General features: G+C 39.5%; 1 protein-coding gene across 1 annotated transcript in view; it reads right to left on the bottom strand.

The window, feature by feature from the left end:
* Positions 1-22,209, bottom strand: part of LLGL2 (LLGL scribble cell polarity complex component 2) — a 51,013-nt gene that overhangs the window by 24,641 nt on the left and 4,163 nt on the right. Inside the window, exons 2-9 of the mRNA XM_015819229.1 lie at positions 16,124-16,221; positions 14,685-14,766; positions 10,260-10,378; positions 9,421-9,579; positions 8,003-8,165; positions 6,027-6,159; positions 5,142-5,196; positions 3,737-3,891 (exon numbers count right to left, since the gene is read on the bottom strand). Coding sequence (XP_015674715.1) covers positions 3,737-3,891; positions 5,142-5,196; positions 6,027-6,159; positions 8,003-8,165; positions 9,421-9,579; positions 10,260-10,378; positions 14,685-14,766; positions 16,124-16,221 — 964 coding nt within the window. The remainder of the gene's footprint in view (positions 1-3,736; positions 3,892-5,141; positions 5,197-6,026; positions 6,160-8,002; positions 8,166-9,420; positions 9,580-10,259; positions 10,379-14,684; positions 14,767-16,123; positions 16,222-22,209) is intronic.

Below are 22,209 nucleotides of genomic sequence, written 5' to 3' on the forward strand. Positions count from 1 at the left end.
AGCGGGCAGGACTGGCCTAGGGGTATTTTAAATTGGTTTTAACAAAATTTTTAGTATAAGCGGCCTATTGAATATCTATTTTTAATTACTTTTAAATTTTGTATTATATTGTATTATTGTTTTTAAGCTGGCTGTAAGCCGCCCTGAGTCCTCCGGGAGAAGGGCGGGGTATAAATTTAATAAAACTAAAACTAAACTAGGTACTTAAAATATATCAACTTAGCTAGTTACGAGAATCGTTATCTGGAGAATAAGAATTGTGTTACAGCTTTGACACTACTTCTATGGAGAACTTGTTAATTTGCTTTTGGAAAAGAAAATGCAGATAAGCGAGCATTAAATTTCAGTTAAAACACATACTATTAAAACTGAAGTTAGCAACACAGATTCTTCCCTGTGATCACTATACACACATTTCTGTAAAGCACTATGAAGTGGTATATAAGTCTAAGTGCTATTGCTATTTCCCTTCCGAAGAGTCTCAGCAGGTACTTTCAGCTAATGCATCGTTACAATTTTAAATTACAGCAGCTTACAGTAGATCCTGAAAGATCAGAAAATTTGTTATTCAAGTATTAGTCATAGCCTATGCCGCTCCAAAATGTCAAATCTTTAAAAATATCTAAAATTTTATACTTAACAACCTCATCACATGCAACTTTAAATTGTCGCGTGATCTATATGTAAAAAAAACAAGTAGCAACATTTAATCAAAAGTTAATTAAGGGTGTCCATATTTAATTCCAGGCAGAATTTGATTCATTTTTAAAAGTATTATTTTAAAAAAGTGAATGATTTTTCCTTCTTTCCATTAAAAAACTTCTTTAAATCACATATCTGTGTAACATAAAAGATACGAAGATGTAAACAGATTAACAATTAGAACAAATAATGATGAACTAAAACTGCAATTTATTGGAAACAGGAATTTTTTTGGCTAGGATTGTAATCTCCATTTAAACATGTGGCAGTATCTATAACATAACTGCAAGTAAAATTACGATTAAACATTTTCCTATTACATCTCATCAATCAATACAGTAATTATAGTACTATCTGAAGTCTGACCAAAAAACATTTCTATATTTAAGGACGGAGATAAGCAAAATAAGAGCCTTCTGGAACAACCAAATGGCTTGTTCCTGGGTGTTGATGATACATGCCTACTTTTGCTTTCATTAAATGTACTAAAAAGGATGTGCAAAATGTTCTATGCATAACTGTTGTTCTGGGAAGTAACTGCTGCTTTCATGCCCAAATCACCTGCACTCTATCTGAGTGAAGCCATGCCAACCTCTCTCTAACACTTCCCCCAGGCTGCCTCTCCTTAGGCCCCACCCCCTCCCCGGGCGCAAGGAACCCTCCCCATTTCCATCTCTCTTCAGTTCCTGGAATTCCTGCTTTCATGCCTTCTCACTCCAAGAGGACCACGTCCCACGTCCTGTGCCTCCTAGACAAAGAGGCAGATGTTCGACCAACCGGACCCGTTTCTTGTCAGTCAGAATTAGAATTTCAACCCCACATCAATGTATCCTCAAACCAGACAGGGTTGTGGTTGCCCCTGCCAACCCTGTCCCCTTCCCACAAAACAGAACTAAGATGGAAATGTCACTTCAGGCCAAGATGCTGGACATGACTCACACAGCAGATGAATCTGCCTGGTTGTGAGCTGTTTTTCTGGGCAGCCCAATCTCAACCAGAGATATGTGGGTTCACAGGAGATGGTGAGTTCTTCTGGTTTCTATGCCAAACTGACATCTGTCTGCCTGCCTGTCTGTCTATCTATCTATAGCCCATATCTTCATTGTTAAAAGCATATTCCACCTTACACAAGAAAACACTCCTGCAAAATGCTTTGTAAGCTGGTACCACTACAATGTAAACTTTGCTAAGCACTACTGATAACATTCCTTCATGAGGCGTTGCTAAGCCAAAGTACAAAGCCATCTGAAATGGCCACATCTGGTGGTACATTTCAGGCAGAAAACACTGTATAAAAATGTACAGCACAAAAACAGAGTGCTGTTTCTCCACGGAAGCATTTCTTGGAAAAGAGAGGTAGATATTCTCCACTCATACCGTTTCTAACTGGCAGAGTAGCCAGCGTTTTTGTACACTCTCTCCAACCACCTGTCTTTTCCGAAACAATCCCAACGGATCTCGGAGCCCAGACCCTAAATAAACAGAACAGCTTCCCAACACCAGGCGTGCAATTACAGGAGTATTACTCATTGACAATGAGTGACCGAAGGGCTCAAAGTGCTGAGCAGAACAAACAGTAAAAGTAAGATTGGCTAAGGCTTCAGGAAAGCAGCCACTGCAAGCCACAGAAACCTCAGATGACTGAACAATTTCCTGGATTAAGCAGGCAAGTTCCGGTTTACACTGCAGTTCGTGTGGTTTGCGCCAGCAGCTTGTCAGCAAAGCACAGTCACTAGGACCCTGAACTTCCAAGGGACTGAGGTTGCGCTGCCTCTTTTGGCAGCAACCCTGAAGAAAGCTGAGCTCAATGCTTATGTTTTTGTTTTTCTTTCTCTCTCTCTCTCTCTCTCTCTCTCTTCCCCCACCCCCAAGGAACAGGAATGCAGCATAGCATTAACAGTTCCTTCTGTCTGGAAGCAACTGAAGCAAAGCCAAGGATGGAGCAAGGCCAAGATAAGGAAAAGCCCAGCGCTTCACATGAAGAAAGCTTACTCATTTGCAGATACTTAAGATAGGCTTCCCAAGTACTAAGAGTCTCCAGTGCTGCCTGGTAAATTAGGAGTCAAATCTTTGAGGGAAGAAAGGATGGCTTAAATCCAAAGGACATTTTGGCCCTTTCACCTTGAAGTCTGTTTCTCATTATTTCCCAGCAATCATCAATACAAGAAACAGGTCTAATTTCCTTCCTGCTCTAAACTATTTGTTTGTACAATTAAATGTCCCAGATAGCAGTTAAGGATAACAAATCTTTGGTTTATTGAGGCAAATCAGAAAAAGATGTGAACGTTATGAAACAGTTCCTGCATTTCAATAAAGTAAGGTTTGCTTCAGACTGTTATATCACTGTATTGTAAAATCAATTTTCCCCAACATTTTATATTTTACTCTTTAAAATATTATTTAAATATCGAATACACTTTGTGTATTTAATACAGGCTAATGGAGTAAGATCAGTGCGTAATACAGTATATGTGAAATATACTACAAGAAAACAAAAGAATTTGATGACAGCAACCTATGACAAAACCACTGACAGATTATAGAACATTTCTACCTACTGTACTGTATGAAATAAAAGGCTGGATATAAAACAGTAAATGAAAATGAAAGTGCTTGAGTGAACAACAGTGCCCCTACCTTGGCATCTAAATGTTTGCAAAAGAGATGATGGGGATAAACTTCACAAAAGAATATTCCAAAACCAGGGCACACCACATAAAATTATTTGCAGAAGGAAGTGATACTTGGCAGAATGTGCCTCTGCAACAAAGGTATTTGGAGCAGGGTTATCAGAAACACATTTTGAGTTATGGGCAAGTTAATCATCGCTTCAATCGTTCAAAACTTAAGTGGCTTGGGGTTTAAATGTAACTGAACTTAAAAATGAACAGGCAAGCAGACCAGTTCTTCTAAGCTGAATACAGAGGAATGGTGTGACAAGGGAACAAACCACTCAGGAATCAAATTAGTGAATTAGTCTTCAAGAGTCCAGAAATGACACTGCATTAGATCACTATTTCAGCTTTCTACATACCTGCAAATGATTCAGCACCGGCAATGACAAAGAAATCTATCACCCGTGATGTGAAGTCAAAGGCAATCTGCCGACTGCCATGAACAACAGTGATGCTATGCCGGTCACCGTAGCTGGCTCGAGGCATCCCTCCTTGGAATATGAGGTAAGGGAGCCTTAAAGAAAAACAGATAATATTCTGAGTCTTCACTTTAATAGCATTTCATAGCTAGAATTTTTTTTTAAAAAATGGCCTTACTGAAATCTCTCCATCTTTAGAATTAGCTCCTTGAAGGAAGTCACTAGCAAGGAATAAGCAAAGCGTGCAATACAAGAGAAACATTGTAAGGCCTGAATAGTGGTGCTGGTGTCTCAGTCATGGAACAGCCTCGCACCCGAGATTCTGAGGGATCTCTAACTTTTCAACCTTCCGGTGGGGTTGTGAAAACCTGCCTGTTCCTCCAAGCACTGGGCTAGAATGGAGGTTGAGCTGTGAGGAGGATTGATCTGGAAGGGTACTTTTGTTTTTAATATGTTTTTATGTATTGTTGTGGGTTGCTTAGAGTCATCATGTGAGAGGCAGCCACAGTATATAACTCCTGTAAATAAGTAAATTTACTTATATGCATATGTGAAATTGTCAGCCCTCCCTAGTAAACCAGACCAGAAACATGAACAAATGACCTAATTCTAATTTTAAGGTAAGGCTACATATATGGTAAGGCTACAAGTCTGAAAATACAAATCTCACTATCACTTTTGATGGCCTTATTAATTCGGGCAGGTCCTTTCTAAGTTTCTTTCTCTGGCTGTTAAGCACTGGGGGGCCCTTCTTCTCTTGCCTGGTTGTTTCCAAAGCAGTATCTCTTCCCTGTATCCCTCAAGGCAAATTCCCACATACCGTTACAGAAATGGACACTGCTTTTCCAAAGCCCCATTAGCCATTCCTTGTGGTAGCAACTTATTGTGGAATTTCTCTCCTCAGGGTTCTTTGATAGAGTCTTGACATTCATTCTATCATTTTCAGTGGTATTTAAGATTCTTCTATCTAATCTTTAGCTGTCACTTCTATCCATTGTATTTTCTACTGTTCTCATTCTGGCTTTCACTGAATGATATGAAATATGGATATATGCTTATAGAATTTTATAATTACAGGATAATTATTTATAGTTAGGTGAGAAGGAAAGCCTGCAGCAAAAGGCAGATTACAAATTTGGTACACAAGGACACAACATCAATTCAAAATTGCCTAAAGAAAGGCAGCAACATTTTGTCTCATAAGTCCATACAGATCTTTATTATATGTAGAAAAGAACACATGGCTGTTACTTAACCAGTTGCAGGTTCCCAGGAATAGCCTCTCTTGTTACTAAAATGTCACTTTACACAGACAACACACAACATTGTCAGCCATAATACTCACCCATTCTTTGTTGTGAGCCAGTAAATTTTTGAAATGGCCTTACAAGGGAAGGGACCTACAACAGAATATTTACAAAGATTGTACCATTTATTAAATATATTTTTGTATTGCAAAACTCACAAATAGTTTTAGTAAACCTGACACAACATGATAACATCTCTGTGCATAACTACTCTACATATAAGTTGCACAGTCAGACAGCTTCACCAACTAATTATGCAGACCAACGTACACGCAGATTGCCTTTTCATACATCCATTATGACATGAAGGATAAAAGGAAAAACTAATCCAGTTTCATCTATTTTCTGGTAAAAAACAACAGCTACTGTAATTCCAAGGGCTAAAAAAACCCTGCCATCTCTATATATCTCCAGAAGGTTTATTAAAATTGTTGGAATCAGTATTGCTGTTAGACATCTAATTGTCTAGCAATTCAGATAATTTGTTTTCCATGATTTAGCAGTCTATTGTTTTAATATGAGGGCTGTTTTAATATGAGTGCTTCTTTTGATACAAGTTTTAGTCTCTGGTCGTAGAATCATTCAGATAAACATTTATGCTACACATAAACCCTGTAGCAGTTAATCGTGGCACTGTTTTATTATATCACTTGATGAAGCTCTAGCAACGTGAATCAAAGCTCTAAAGAAGGTCTACACAATATATTGTCATGTGATTGGTCAGATACTAAACAATACTCTTGCTTTTTATATCCATATATGATATTTGAACCAAACAGTCCTTCTTAGAATAGGTCCAGAGTTTCTAAAATCAAGCTTTGAATTTATTTATTAAATTTATATGCCACCAAAGGCGACTTCCAATAAAATCAGAATCAAAGTTGATACCAAAGGCATATCTTCCCAGCTTCCCTCATACTAACCGTAATGTACTTTGCTTTCCAAAGGCTCAGGCTGCCTATCATCGCTTGAAATAGGCCACTGTGTATAGCTCCCATCATAATGGCAACTGATGATATGATGGCCATCCCTCATCCAGAAGAGATTTTCTAATTGCTAGAGAAAAACAAAAGACACATCCTGAAGTAGCAACAGGATTGATTTGCTCACAATGTCTGTATTTAAAACATAATCACTTAATTCTCCAGCTTTTATTTCAAACCCTTACAGAAATATCATGTGCTAGAAACTTAAGAGTTCATTAAGTTGTTAGCTGGATCTTCTCTCCTGAAGCTAATGCTTTGAACTAGGCCACAGACTAATAATAATAATAATAATAATAATAATAATAATAATAATAGTAGTAGTAGTAGTAGTAGTAGTAGTAGTAGTAGTAGTAGTAGTAGTAGTAGTAAAGTTGGAAGGGACCTTGGAGGTCATCTAGTCCAACCCCCTGCTCAGGACAAATGGCTGTCCAGTTTCTTCTTTAAAACTTCCAGTGTTGGCGCATTCACCGCTTTAGGAGGCAGGTTGTTCCACTGGTTAATTGTTTTAACTGTCAGGAAGTTTCTCCTTAGTTCTAAGTTGCTAATAGGAGCGCTGCTAATAGGAGCGCTGACTCTGATCTGCCTCTTCCCTTTTAGATACCATCAGTCTGAACTGGCCAGATCCAGGCTGTGGTGATGCTGCCACAGTGTACTAGACAGTGTGTATTTTCTCACCAGAACAAAGGTGGTGAGCATATACCAGTCTGGACTCTTGACCCATGAAAGCCCTAGCACATTCATTCATCTTCAAATCAGAGAAGTGTGCTTTATCTGAGTGGCACACCAGAGGTCACACATCCAAAAACAAGTGGGGCCAGGACAAAAGCTAAACCAAATGTAATTTGAATAGTTAATGTGATTGCTGCTGATAGATTTAATCATTTCTTCTGTTTACCCATGGCCAGTGCAAACTTTTGGAGAGGAGCCACACCCACAGTTTTGGGGAAAGGTTGGGCGCCCTTTTTCAAACTGAACTAGTGATCTTCTAATGAAAAAATTCAATATTCTCATCTAGAAGAGTACATATGTGATAATGTGGAAATAGTGCTGTCAATCCTCTTCACTATTATGGTATAAACGACAAATCAGGCCAACAAAGAAAGTTCAACAGAGCATTCAAAAGGCTCCATCTCCTCATAGGCCCTATGGCCTCTTGTTTCTCTATTAACCCTGTCAGTGTAAAGCTTGTCTTTTCAAGTGGCACTCCGGACTGTTCAGTCATACTGTTATTCTAACCGGCAATCTGAGCATTTTAATATGCTATTGGAAAATGTTAATGAAGAACATGAATTCATATTCTAGGGACCAAAGATCTTGAGGGTTAGCTATATGTTAATAAACTGGTATAATAAAACCCTGATAACAACTTTTTTTGGTTTGTTTTCATGTTTCGGATGAGGGTAATGAAACATCCATTTCCTATTCTCTACCTTAGAAAGAAGGATGCTGAAAGGATAAATTGCACGAAAAAAATGCATTTTCTTTGTAACACATTTCACCTCTCTCTCTTGCCCTGCTTGTTAAAAAAAATGTGCAAGGACCTCATAATAATTGCTAGACACAAGGCATTATCAATGTCCAAGCAGATTTCCCTGCTTTTTGTTCTGGACAGAGTTCTATGACTTTGCCCATATTTTACAGTAAACTATAGTTTATTCATGGTTTGAATCTTTATTACAGTCAATGACCAGTCCATTTAATCCTAGCGTTATTAAAGTAAAATCTGTCAGGGCCACACTAAGCCATAAACAGTAGTTTACAAAAAAACAATAAACGGCCTCATGCAGTTTACTAAGCCAAGTTCAAACCAACCACATTTTGGCTTATCAATTTGGATGAACATAAAACTGTAACTTGCTATGTAAGCTAAGGAAACAGGGCCTTCGTTCAGAACTTCCAGAATTCACGAGTACCTGATTGCCAAGTAAATGATGTGTTGCTTTCTTATTTATCAAATCCCAGAGAACAATGAGGCCCCTGCTGTAACCAATCAAAATCTGATTGGGATTCCGAGGATGTTCCCGTAACACTTCTACCAATTCTAGGGACCTCCTGTTCCGATAATCTTCTGGCACTCTGTGAGGAAACACAAATGGAGCCATTATTGTGCAAGCAAAAGAAAGAAACTTAAAATGTGCAAAGAAACAGTTGCACGTATGGTAGGGCTCTACCTTCCGATGCACCATCATAAGGCCAAGCATGTGGCTTCTTGCCAGTGCCTCTGCTTTCAGCTCAGATCAGACCAAGCTTTTTCACCAGCAGGCCTCCAGGCCAATTGTTGAAAGGGGGGCTCATGTTCCAGAGAAACACTTCTATTTCTAAGCTCATGCTTTGCTTGAGTGCAACATACTTAGGTAATCCAATTCAGTTTATTTTTTCATAGGGTGTGTTTAAGGAAACAAAATGGTACTTTGACCTATCTGAACATTGTGGTCACAACAGAAATCTTTAAGTGGTTATGCTGTGGAAGCTGAACCTTGAAACACGTACATCGTCTAGGTCAGTGGTGGCGAACCTATGGCACGCATGCCAGAGGCAGCACTCAGAGCCCTCTCCGTGGGCACGCACGCGGTCGCCCCAGCCCCGCCTCCCCCGCAGCCCCCTCCTCACCAGCAGCCCTCCTGGAGGAGAGTCGCCCCCAGGCACAGCCAGCAAGAAGCAGCGCAGCCAAGGACATAGCTGGACAACAGGGACAAGACTCCGCCCTTGAGCCCCATAGTGTGCAGATGATGCTGCGGGGTGTGGGCGGAGGGCAGGGCTGCCTGGGTGATCTGCAGCGGGCCATGGAGGCGGTGCGTGGCCCTGCGGGCAGGCGGGGCAGGGGGCAGGCGGGGGTGGAGCAGGCAGAGCGGGGGGTGGTGGTTTTGGGGCACTCAGTCTCTATCACTGGTCTAGGTTATTCAAGACTGGACAAACTCTGTATTTTCATAGGCCACCCCAAATATTGCTCTTTCTCTGGCTTTAGGGCTTGCTGCCACCTGTTCTTAGAAGGAGGCCTCAGCAGAGAATGGGAACATTTACATCCCAACAACTCTCTGCCTACTCACAAAAGGAGCCTATCCTATTAGGTGAGAAATGAAACCTCTCTGGAGGACATACATGGGATCCCACTAAGCAACTTGCTGAAACCGAAGAAGCTTAGATAAGCAGCAAAACGTTTTGAACTGACAAGACGTCCAGTTGCTATGACTTCGCTTCCAGACATCTTGTATGACAGACAAGCTGTATGTTGATCGAGACTTGTAGAGTCTATACCCATCTATGGTTGGATTTATAAACAGGGCAAACTCTCAGAAATGTTATAGGTAACAATTTCAGTGTCTGACGTCACCTTTGTAATACTTCTTCTGGACTGATGATCTGGTCTTCTAGCACCCTGAAGGATGGGAGCTCTACCACAAACACATTACCACTTTCAGTACCAAGATACAGAAGTTCTTGAGAAGAATGTGCCAGGATTGCTGTTATTTGGGTAGCACTTGGAGGGGAACTAGAGGCGGAGAAAAACAAAGGAAAACATGTTTTAAGATTCAGGCGAATGAACTTGATATTGCAATCAACATTCATGTAGTACCATATGAAATAAAAATTTGATCCAAAATCTATTTGCAAGAATTCAGAAAGGACTACCGAAGACAAGTTATTGAAATTCTAACTCCAGAATCGCGTGGCAGAGAAACATGTATGAAACTGAAAATGTTATATGGTTTATGAATAGATAAACTTGCAAGAACTTAATTTTAGTCCCTTCTGCTTGACAATGCTAGATTTACTAGCAAATAGTATATATTGATGCTTGTTAATATTTCCTCCGTCACCATTATCCTAAAATCTGTACTAAACTTTTGCCATTGTTTTAATTACAGTAATTTAGGGTAAGTTCGGACACTGGACCATTCTCTGATTCTCCTGCTAAAACACAGTTGACCTTTGGTTCAGATGAAATAACAAATTAAGTTTCCTCAAATAAAGCCAAGAAGAAAACTAGATTTACAAAAGATGAAGCATACCACAATTCTCCATACCACAACAAGCAGATTACATAGAGTGCAAAGAACCTTTAAAGTTTATATTTGCTTGAAATATCAACAGTGAAAAATTTACTGTATGTCAAGCATGTTGACTTTCTTAGCAGTCCAGATGTGCTAGGATTGGAAGTATCCTAATTACCCAGGAGGCCCACGGAGTGTGAAATGTCTTTCCTCCTGAAGCTCTGATGTACCATGATGGGAATGTTTCAGGGTCCATAAATGCAGGCTGTTATCATCCAGTAGGGTCACTAAGCGGCACTGAAAATTATCAAGAGGAACAGAGATAAAGCAACTTTTATTACCTGCAGTAGCACATCAAGAACTGAGCTATTGTTTTAAGCTACAGTCCATGACTAAGCTGAAATAAAATTCCCATCTGGGATGGGACAAAGTTAGACAGAAACAGATTTGTTACAGAATCTCCACTTTAGAAGTCTATTCCAAGATAGTAGCCAAGAGCAACAACCAGGCCAATAGATAAATGCTCACATATTTTATAGAAGTTGACAGCTTATTTCAGCACATATGCTATATATACCAAGCACAGGAACCCCCTTTAAGACAAGATCTATCCTATAAAAAAAAAGTCTGGCCTCTAAAAGCCATAAGGGACAGGGCAGTGTTGATAGGACAACATAGGAATTGGTAGATGAGATGGGGATGGCTATGTGTGTGCGCGCTATGTCTGAAATAGCCTATCAACAGAATGCAGATAGTCCTCGACTTACAACTGTAATTAAGCCCAGAATTATGGTTGTCATTGGAGTTGCTAAATAGATCACGTGGCCAGACCCGATTTTATGACATTTTTTTGCCATAGTCATTAAGCAAACCCCACAATCGCTAAGCAAACACCATGGCCATTAAGCGAGTGCCATGGTTGTTAAGCATATCAATTTACTCAAAATGGATTTTTGCTAGCATTTTTTTTTTTTGCTGAAAACCAGAAGTAAATGCTGGAAACTGGCAAAAAAAGTAGAAAATCATAGTCACGTGGCCATAAGATGCAAACAAACATAAAGGTGACCTGGTTGCCAAGTGCCTAAAATACTACTGCATGACCACAGGATGTATTTGTATGTGCACGTTTGTGTGTGCACGTCAGGGCAGACTACCTATACAGCTACTAGTAAAATCTGACAGGGTATTTAACACCCTAATTTTACTTCTTATTTTGAAAAAAAATCAATAAATCCGCTTTGCTGTTGAACTCCAGCTGTTTGATCTGGGGGGGGTACCAAGAGCTGCCATTAAAAAAAGGGGAGGGAATACTTTGAAAGATGTATCACAAAGGTTGTAAATTGCTCACACTGGTGCATAACAAAGATAAATTAAAAAAACATGCAAGACCTTAAGAAAAAAATCTATATCAAAGCCGACCAAACAATTTGCACATTTGCGCATTTCAGAATATAAATAATCTTACCAACATTCACCCGATTTGATACGTGGCATCTATTTAAAACATTGATTCTAAAGTGGTTAACCAGGAAAAAAAATCTACAATACAGTACATTTGCAGTCAACTGACAAGTATTATACAGTACTAAATGTTATCACAAAGTCATATTTAGTTGCTTTTGACATAGGGAATATATTCTGGACATTCGGGACACACTTGATATCTAACATGCTGGGAGAGAAGTGGCCCGAACAGGAAGTTACTTTCAGTTCTAATGAGTAATATACAATGACTTAATCACATAAATCAAATGAACCTTTTTCTTATTAAGTTCTTATTAAGTTCTTATTAAGAGTGTGCCTCTTTGGTTCAGACATTTGTTCAGCAAAATGAGACTACTCTGCCTTCTCCAATTGTATTTTTTTTGTACTACTTTCTGTGTTTGGAAGCCACTTCCTTAATCTATTTCACCTTAATATAAATTCATTAACGTGGTACTATAAACTTTTAGAAATGTGAAAAATATTTGTAGTTGGGTAGTAGGTGGTGGTGGTGGTTCCGCTGATGATGTTACCTAGCCTGGTGATGAAATGTTCCAAAATTAAACAACAAGCTTGGAGAACAAACCACCACCGACCATAAACTTTTACCCTGCATGATGTTGTCAAACCTACTCCAATAATATTCCATTTCTTGTAGTGCCTTAAGATTCTGTCCATCAAGTCTAAGCACTCCAAGCTATTTCTGGGCTTTTCATAGTGTTGCACAACAGTAAGAACTTAGACAAATTGTGTTTTAGGTCAGTTAACCCAAAGTTACCCGAGCTACCAGCTTCCAGGGATAAATTTTACCTAGCTGATAATCTTGAATTCCTGATGTCTGAATTAAACACACACCCTTTTTGAAGTGAGCATTTTTAAATCTGCCTTTTTCACTTTTGCATTCTTTGGATAGGTTAATTTTTTTAAGTGGTGTGCTCCAGACTATTTGTTAATGCCCAACTCTAATCACTATTTTAGATTTAAAATTAAATATACTGAACACCAAATTGACACTCAGCAGAGCATATCAGTTTTCCTATAGGTATTTCCTAATTGAATGGAATATACAAATGGAATATAAAAAAGTACTGCAAAATGCAGGATCTTTTTCCTAAGTTGAAAATGTTGAAGGAAATTACATGATACATTAAATATATAGCTCTTTGCTTTCTTTTTTTATTCCTAGGTGAGTACATGACACTCCAATGTAACACAGCACCACTGGGCAGAAGATATTGAAGAGAACCGTGCAGCGAAACAGATTCAAAGGGGAAAGGGGGATTTGGTGTGTACGTGCGAACATACTCATTGTGCCTGTTGGCAATTTTTTAATCAAGCTGAAAACACACAATCTAATGAAAAGAAGTGTTTGTTTAAAAAATTTGTGGCGCATGCAGCCATGCACATTCTGAATCACCCTTTGAATTCAGATCAGTGCATAGCCCTGGTATTTAGCCTTTTTAAATGTTTAGCCCTTGCCTTCCAATCTGCTATTCTCCAAACACAAAGGTTAAAAAGAGATAACCTTCATATTAGTGCTAATAGTTGCTTTTTTTAATAAAAAAAATCCTGCAGGACATTTCAGGCTGCAAGTTACTGGGGAAAAATGTTTACATCATTTCCTTCTCTCACAAACACATAGCCCCAATCCAGAGGAGGGTCCCATAGGGAAAATAAGAGGGCTGTGCTCTTCTTTGTCTAATCATACGTCTGATATACAGATAGTCCTTGGTTAATATTGCTTAACAATGGTAATCATGGCAGTCCCCATTGCTGTCATTAACTGACTCCCACAAATTGTTAAGTGAGGACCCACCCTGATCCAAACCATTCACGCCCTGGTCCCTCCCAGCCCCAAGCCTTGATAAGGTAAGGGACTGCCTGCTCTGTCTCCTCTTGAACTCCACCCACATGCCTCTCTTCTCACTCCATTCTGCCCTTTTGGCTGCCTGCTGACCCACTTCCAACTGCCCCTGCCACTCAGCCCTGACACCACAGTACTCATCAGTACAATACTGGCCTGGGTCTTCTTTCAGACTGCTGCAGTCAGAGTTCCTCTCACATCCCTTCCAGGGCCTCCATTCTGCTCCACCCAGGGTCTTCTTTCACAAAAAAGCCAGACATATGAAAGTAGGACTGACTGCATTGGCATAAAAGAATCCCAGAGCATGCACCAGACCTCTTTGGCAAAAACAAGCCCTGGGTGGAACATGAAGGGAGAGCCTGGCTGGCATGCAGCAACCCTGGATGGGGCACAAGAGAAAGGCCCGACTGCACCAATGTGAAAGAAAGTGGTGTGAACAAAGATCACAACTGGTGGAGTACTGGTGTGCATTGCAACGGGTCTAGACAAGGACAGCTGGTGGCAATGGGTAAGCAGACAGCCATAACAGGGTCATGACTCTGGATGGGCCTGAATTCTGTTCACATGATGACACAGACACTGCAATGGCCAGAACTTTGAAGGACTGGACATAAGTCCATTCATTCAGTATTATCATTACTTTGAATGGAAATTAAGCAAAGTTTATCTCTATACCATAATGCACATTTTAATGAATTGCTCAGATTGATATGTAAATGCTCCATTAGCTGAACAAATTTAACCAGCAGCATATTCAATCTATTGCAGAACTCTATCACATTCAAGGAGAGCATAATTGCCATTGGGTAAGTTCAAGCTTTAGTTTTATTTATTAATTCAATTTATAAGGACAGGAGTCTGAATCATCTTCAGGATATCTAAATGGAATGAACAGGAGACAGGACAGTTCATGATTCTCAAAGCCTTCTTCCCAGCAACTGCATCAAGCACTGTTGGGTCTGTCAGGAAGGTGGCAACAAAACGTTAAGGAAGACGACAACAAAGCTGGAATCCTCCCTCTGACAGGTTCTGCTGGAGCTGAGATCCAAAATGGAAGTCTTCCTTTAAATATATAGGATTGGGGAGCTCGGAATAAAATGAACGTCAGTTCATAAATACTCCAGGAATCATACTGAGTTACCAGCTACAGCTACATCAGTGCTATGTAGCAAGTCACATTAAAAACATTTTCATTTTAATATTGAGTAATTCAATTATCTCAAGGAAGTCAGATTTGGTTGCATCAGTTTTACTCACCTGTTCAGGAATGAAATGTATCTGCATGACAGTGTTGGTCTCTTCATGTAAGCCCATGAATTCCACTCCTGGAGCACCATAACTGAACTACTATTGAGGTCAATAGCGCTGAAGTAGACATATATTACAACTGACATCTTGCATGAACAATTATATTTTAGGACAACGGTAATTCTTTTTTGTATTGTATCTAGAATTAGGCTGATTACACTTCTTCTAATAACATTTTTATATGTTTGAAATAGCTGAGGACTATTTCCATTAATCTGAAGAGAAGAAAACAGAAGTATACCAATTTACTCCTTGATTTACATGAGATCCCGGAGTAAAGTACCCTGAGCGCTAAAGGAAAGATGACTTATAAACCTAACAAATACACTAAAATGGAAAAGGGTTTTTTTCAAAGCCTTTCCTGATACTTTCTAACAGGTTTTTAAGATTTATGTTTTTGAGGGGCTTGATCACATGCACCTATTTTTTAGAATTGAGCAGGATGGAATGACTGAAACCTGTTTATTCCCAAGGAGGATCACGTTTCAATCCACAAATCCAGCTATGCAGATGATCCAATCATACAAACAATTTCCAAAAGAGGAGCCAATTAAAATGACAATTATGTGGAAAAGGCATTCAGATTCTTGGCCATCCATTTCCTCCACTCTTCTATATTTAACCGGGTTCATGCCGCAGGGATAAGCATTGTATTTTAGATATTGGGGCTAAATGAAAGAGAAGCCATTGTAAAGCAATCTCTTTTTTATTTCAATCTCCAAACAAGAATTGCCACTTTCCATTCCCCATGAGAGACACTAGCTTAACATGGCAGAACTTGAGCTCCTAGGACTCCACTCTGAAGTGATTAGGTTATCCTGGTTCAAGTCTTATCCCCATTTCAAAGACAACCGACTTAAAGCAAGCTAGCATTTTTCCATCCTACTCTCCCAACCCATTCTGCAATACAGCGATAACCTTAGTACCATTCACGTTCACAATTACACTTTATACGATGAGGAAGAACAAGAACAGCAAGTATAATTTGAATTCTGATTCTATCCACTTTAGCCTGCCGGTAGGGAACCAGAAAGAGTGAACAGAACCAGGAAATCTCTTCTGCATTTAGGAAGACCAAATATCTTAATTGAGCTGTTATTTTTATAGTCTAATAATTTAGATAATGTGCAGAATTTTTCAAATGAAGTTCTTTCTACAAACTAAGAACGAGGGCTGTGCAGTGCTTTGCTTAGTTTTTAAAAATGCTTTGTACACAGTCCCTAGAAAAGGCACAGTTGCTTTAAGGAATTATAGGTATGTACTATTTCTGGGTTCCATAGCATCTTTGGGGATTCTAGTCTAAAGCATTATATCTATTAAGTGTGCAACTAACCTACTTTCTCCCTTAAAACTGATTCGAAGGCAGAAATAAACAACTGAAAGGATACATTTTGATGGCTCCTGCCCGGGTCCCAATAGCCATAAGGTGGAAGAAAGCACTGTAGCCCAGGGCACTTGGCTGATGAGGAAAACCATGTTCAACCGTCTGATGGAAAAGGAAAAGATGAACCAGCAATATACATTATACATGAAGACAAAAAGCTGCGCAAAAAGTGAACTTACGGAAGAACAAATTTCACCATAACATCTGGACTCAAGCAATATAATATTGAAATAAAGTACTTCAGACAAATCTTACAAAACCAGGGGTCTGCCTTAATCACGCTTAAAGACATTATAGAAGAATTTCCTCTAGAATAATAGCTCAGAAATACAGTTTAAAACCCTTTTATTGTAAAATATTGATAGCACCCATCCAGACGAGGCGTCAGTAAAATCACTCTTGAGAACCTTTATTTCTGGAATTTCCATATTTAGCTTGTTAATGTTAATTTTAACGAATTCTTTTCTATGTGCTATAGGATTTTCTACAGTGGAGACCTAGCAATCCTGCACAGCACTGCCTTTACTATGTAAATACATCAGACCACAAAAACATGCATCCTATGGCCTTATATAGCTAGACCTTTAGTCCATATAGGTATCATTAATCTTAAAAACAGCATTCCAAAGTACAAGCAAAGCAGTTTCAGAAGCAAAGCAGGCAATCAAAGTATGTAGGAAAATATATAACCTTGCTCTAATCCAGTTTCCCCTAACCATAAACCTGGTGAATAAGCCACAAGGATTGTATTAACAGAAAATCTATGCCATCAAGCATGGTTTACTAGCCAGAGGTTGTAATAAAAAAAATAACTGGATATGCACAAACATGTAAAACATACTTTCTCTTTCGCATTTACAAGAATCAGTGATTCTTCAGGCATAGATGTACTGTATATGTTAAGGGAAGAGAGAAGTTTTGCCCTTTGCAATGTTGAAAATGTCATCTGATCTTTCTTCCATCCATTTGCAGCCCTCTACTTAGGAGCAAATACACAAACCATGGTGAAAGATTTTTAGAATAAAGGTTTAAATCAAACCCCACTATGGCCAAGATGCTGAGAACTTTTGGGAATATATTTCTATACTATGAAACTGAGCAACTCTGTTTGGTTGACAGAGTCATCAACAATTAACAATCTGGGAAATATACAAACTCCAGAACTATTTATTTATTGTAATGATTAGTGTAAGGCATAAATAGATGGGTTCAGCAGATAATCTCGCTGAAGGAGACAATTGCGTCTTTTTTATTTTTAATGCCAGAAATATGACACAACTGACAAAATTTATAAAGTTCGGCTTCAAATCAGTCACATTTCTGGTTTGATAAAAACCTAAAACTACAGCATGATCAGCATTATCTAAACTTACTTCCTCCAAAATATGGATGTATCTAGGACTGTGCAGAATAAAACTATTCTCTCGTGATGCGTGTCATGGATCCAATCCCTTACATCTATGTATACAGAATTAATATCTGCAGGTGGAAGTTTCCAGCTTAGCTGAAACACCACTGGGTACCATTTCAGGGGCTTTTTCCAAACAGGATACATGGGGCACAATAGAAAGCCAAGTTGTCTTATCATGACAGTATCCTTCAAGAATTACTTGCAATAATTGGCTGTCTGAAAAGAGGCAGACAAAAGACCTGTATATGTACAAATGCCAAAGTGTCTCTCCAGGGTGCCTACAGTTAGTCCTCGAGTTATGACCGTAATGGAGCCTGCCCATTATGGGTATACATCATAACGGTTATAAAACAGATCGGTCACGTGGCCAACCCAATTTTATCATATTTTCTGTGGCAGTCATTAAATGAATGCAGTAGTTGTAAAACAAAGACAGCATGGGCACCGTGGTACTTTTATGCAATGTCTCATAATAACAACAACAACAATAATAATGTTGGAAGGGGCCTTGGAGGTCTTCTAGTCCAACCCCTTGGTTAGGCAGGAAACCTTATACCAGGGGTGTCAAACTTGCAACGTCATGTGACGTGACGTGTCGTATCGCAACTTTTTTTCCATTGTCGGCAATGGGGTGGGCGCGGTTTCGGCATGATGCATCCAGCCCGCGGGCCAGCAGTTTGACACCCCTGCCCTATACTATTTCAGACAAATGGCTGTCCAGTCTCTTCTTAAAAACTTCCAGTGTTGGAGCATTCACAGCTTCTGAAGGCAGGTCGTTCCACTGATTAATTGTTCTGTCAGGAAATTTCTCCTTAGTTCTAGGTTGCTGATAGAAAATCTGGACTTAAATTAAAACATTCAGTTTGCATTTAAAAAAATATATATTTGGAAAACTTCCAGGATGTCCTTATCCTTAACTGAGAGGTTGCTTGTTGGAAAGGACACTCATAGTTTGAACTCACACTTAGCGTTTTGAATAGAATGGCAGAAATGAAAAATCACTTTTCTTATGTTTCCTTATAAGACGGAGCATTAATAAGTTACATATACACTGAAAGCAGCAACACCTCAGTCCTGATTATACATTGCAAATAGAGGTACAGAACTTTAGAAAACGCTGGTCACTTTTGTATTCTCTGTCTCTCTTCATCTTTTTGTATTCTGTTTAATCCCTGGCTGAAAACTGACAAGCTTTTATTTTATGAACATTGATTACATAACTGAAGCAAATAAGCTTATGAGTTTTATCAAAGCATCTTTTTCAACTACACTCGGCTACTATGAATTCAATGGACATTACTCAGTATTTATTATCTGCAAGTACACCTATTTTAAGCCCCATATTTCAGAAAAAAACATGTTAATGTGTTAAGTCCACATAGTGTATCACAGTGGTCCCTCCTAACCTTTGTGGCTTGGCGGCCTGGCTGGGGGGTGGAGATGGGAATTGGGCCACGTGAACAATAGGTCGGCGCTCATGCGTGCGTGCACACACAGCCCTTGTGCAAGCCACCAGCCAGTGCACATGCACACTCGACTTGCGCAAGTGGTAGGCCGGCGCACACGCAAAAGAGTACCCACCAGCCCGCTCCTCATGCAAGTTGAGTTGCGCACATACACTTGCTCCAACCAGCCACTCGCACGGCCCCAATTCCAAACAGGCCATGACCTGGCAGTGGGCCATGGCCCAGGGGTTGTGGACCCCTGGCCTATTACACAAGTGGAAACCTTTCAAGAGATTTTATTTCCACTGATTTTACCAGCCTGAACAACACACGTTGTTTGAGAGCCCACCCAACCCTCAGGAAAGTATATTTAGCTGTATAGGAAAGAATAACTTTATTTATAGTGCTTTGCTTTTAGTTTAATCATAATTAGCTACATTTTATAGCATTCTAACTCTTTGTAGCACAACCAACATGGCCACTGATAAATGAAATTTATTGGGGCATAAAAGCAAAAATATTCAGATTTTGTAAAAAAAAACAAAAAAAAAACCTAAGATGGTTGCACTTTAGAACATAAAGTACAGTACCAGTAGGGGACAGAAGTAGGTATACCTGGAGTGGGTGTGGAAAGAAAGAAAACAATGAAACCGTAGTGGAGAGCAAACAAACATACACACAAAAGCCAGCTCAGTTTTGCTGACTGATTATGAGCCATCAAGTTGGCTTTTATTTAGGGAAAGTATATTTTATTCTCAGAACATGGAACTCCATCTTTGGTTGTTTGTCATGGGAGGGGCCAACTTTCAGACAAGTGAAAGGATTTTCTCCCAAGTCTCAGTCAAAAGTGACACTATCATTTTATAGCCATGAGAGAAACAAGCTGTTTTCTGAATCTGCCCTTAGAAGTACAGCAGATCAAATCTTGGCAACTGCTCTGCCACCACACAAGCCTGTGTTTACCCCAGTGAACAAAGCGGGCTGGAAGAACCTACCAGCTTAAAGAACCCCACCAAGTGGATTGCTTCCAGGTAGGTAAAACACAGGTGAAACCAGCCCGTCTGGCAGCTGAACTTGGCTGATCAGCTAACTTCACAATTGAGGACATGTCTGGCCCTGCAGAATTTTACAACATGCCATACCAAGAAGAGGGAATTAAATTTCACACTGTGCTACTCATTGGTTTGAGAATTTTTGTAAGATAGAACCACAGGTGTTCTTAGTATCCCCAAGTGACAGCTGCTTATGTTGCTGGGATACATGTACTTATACGTGAACAAGGCACTCTCTGGTTAGGAGAGAAATACAGCCTCCCTCCCACCCACCCACCCTCCCTCGGACCACATGCTGCAACAACACCATAGAGATACCGTACTAAAAGGATAATCTCTTTCAGTTGCGTATCTGCTTTTGGCCTTGCCTGGGGGGAATGCCTGAGTGAACAGATCAATGTTCCCTTGTTTGAAAGATATGTCTGACCATACTGTGGACATGCGTATAAGAAGGAAAAATTCAAGAGCAACAAAATGAGGAAAAACACTCAAAATAAACAAGCTATGAGACAAAATCTTTAAAAACAAAACAAAACAAAACCCAAACAGTCAAATTCAAAAGATAGCATTTGTTTAAAAAATGTTTTATATTACTCTGAAAAGACTTAAAAACAATTTAAACAGAACTCAATTGTTGCCGTAGTCTTACATTTGTTTCACTTTCGTTTGGAGACAGATTAGATCAGGGGTCCCCAACCCCTGGTCCATGGACCAGCACCGGGCCACGGCATGCCAGCAACCGGTCCGCACAAAGAAGGAAAGCCCCATCCACGGGATGCAGGCAGCACACAAAACCACGTACCCTCCGGTCCGTGGAAAAACTTTTCTCCACCTAACCGGTCCCCAAATATCTGGATCTGTAATAGTTTGAGGTTGAAAGCTCAGTTGTTCAAAGTTTGAAGTTCACCGTTCTGACTCTACTGGAAGTATTGTGTAATAAAACAGCTCCAGGTTGAATTTGAAAAGGGGTCTTTTTGAGTTTGGGAGAGGGAGGACTATTTCAAGTGTTCAAGGCTTCTACACCAACCAGACCGATGATATTCTTCAAACTCTAAACCGTTTGCAATGTTTTACATATCTTTAAAAGCTTGAGTGAAACTAATTAGGGAGAGCTGCCATAGGGTGTGCCTGCCAATACTGCAGCTTTTGGGGAATCAGTCAGTGGATTCTCTCTCCACCCCATCCCATAGTGCAACCTTGTTTATGTACTTGAAACTCACTCCTCTACTACACTTTATTTATGATGCAGCTTTTTCAGGGAGGCAAATATTTTCTTTTAGATTAAGAATACTAATATTTGAATTTTACATACTGAAAATACAAATGATATCTATGGTTTAGACCCAGTCTTCCAGGCAAATAGGAATCCCAAATTGAATATTCCCAGTAGCTTTGGGATTTTGTTTATTTATTTGACAAAAGCACAGTACTCACAACACCAAGGAGAAAGACTCAAAGAGCTGGTTTGCTTTGGGTAATCTTTAAAGCAATAATTATATGTTTGCAGTTAAGTGTACTTATATGTAACTGAAGCAGTTTGAAATAAAAATTGGGATGCTGCATGGCCTCCAGAAATAAAAAATGGACTTGCAGAAGTCCTTGCAAAATGTGACATTTCTTTTAAAGGAGAATTGATATTTAGCCACTTTTAAGATGTATTAGTTAAAGCAAATCAAGAAGAGAATGAATGGATGGGTGAAGAAGCTATCAAAGTGTTCACTAAATTAATGCTAAATGGAGCCACCCAGAGTGATTTGCTGAGGTGGGCAGCTATAGAAATCAAGTAAATAAGTACAGGTAGTCCTCAATTGAATCCAAAATTTGTGTTGCTAAGTGAGACATTTGTTAAGGGATTTTTTCCCCCATTTTAGGACCTTTTGTGCCACAGCTGTTAAGTGAATCACTGAAGTTGTTAAGTTAGTAACATAGTTGTTAAGTGAATCTGGCTTCCCCATTGAGTTTGCTTGTCAGAGATTGCAAAAGATGATCCCATGACCCTAGAACACGCAATCGTCATGAGTCAATTGCCAAGCATCTGAATTTTGATCACATGATGATGGAGATGGCTCCAACAGTGGTACGTGTGAAAAACAGTCGTATGTCCCTTTGAGCAGTGTGACGCAGTGGTTAGAATGCAGTATTGCAGCCTACTTCAGCTCAATGCCAGCAGTTCGATCCTCAC

This window comes from Protobothrops mucrosquamatus, unplaced genomic scaffold (assembly GCF_001527695.2).
Source record: "Protobothrops mucrosquamatus isolate PMUCROS unplaced genomic scaffold, P.Mucros_1.0 scaffold_146, whole genome shotgun sequence".
In the NCBI taxonomy this organism is placed as follows: domain Eukaryota; kingdom Metazoa; phylum Chordata; class Lepidosauria; order Squamata; family Viperidae; genus Protobothrops; species Protobothrops mucrosquamatus.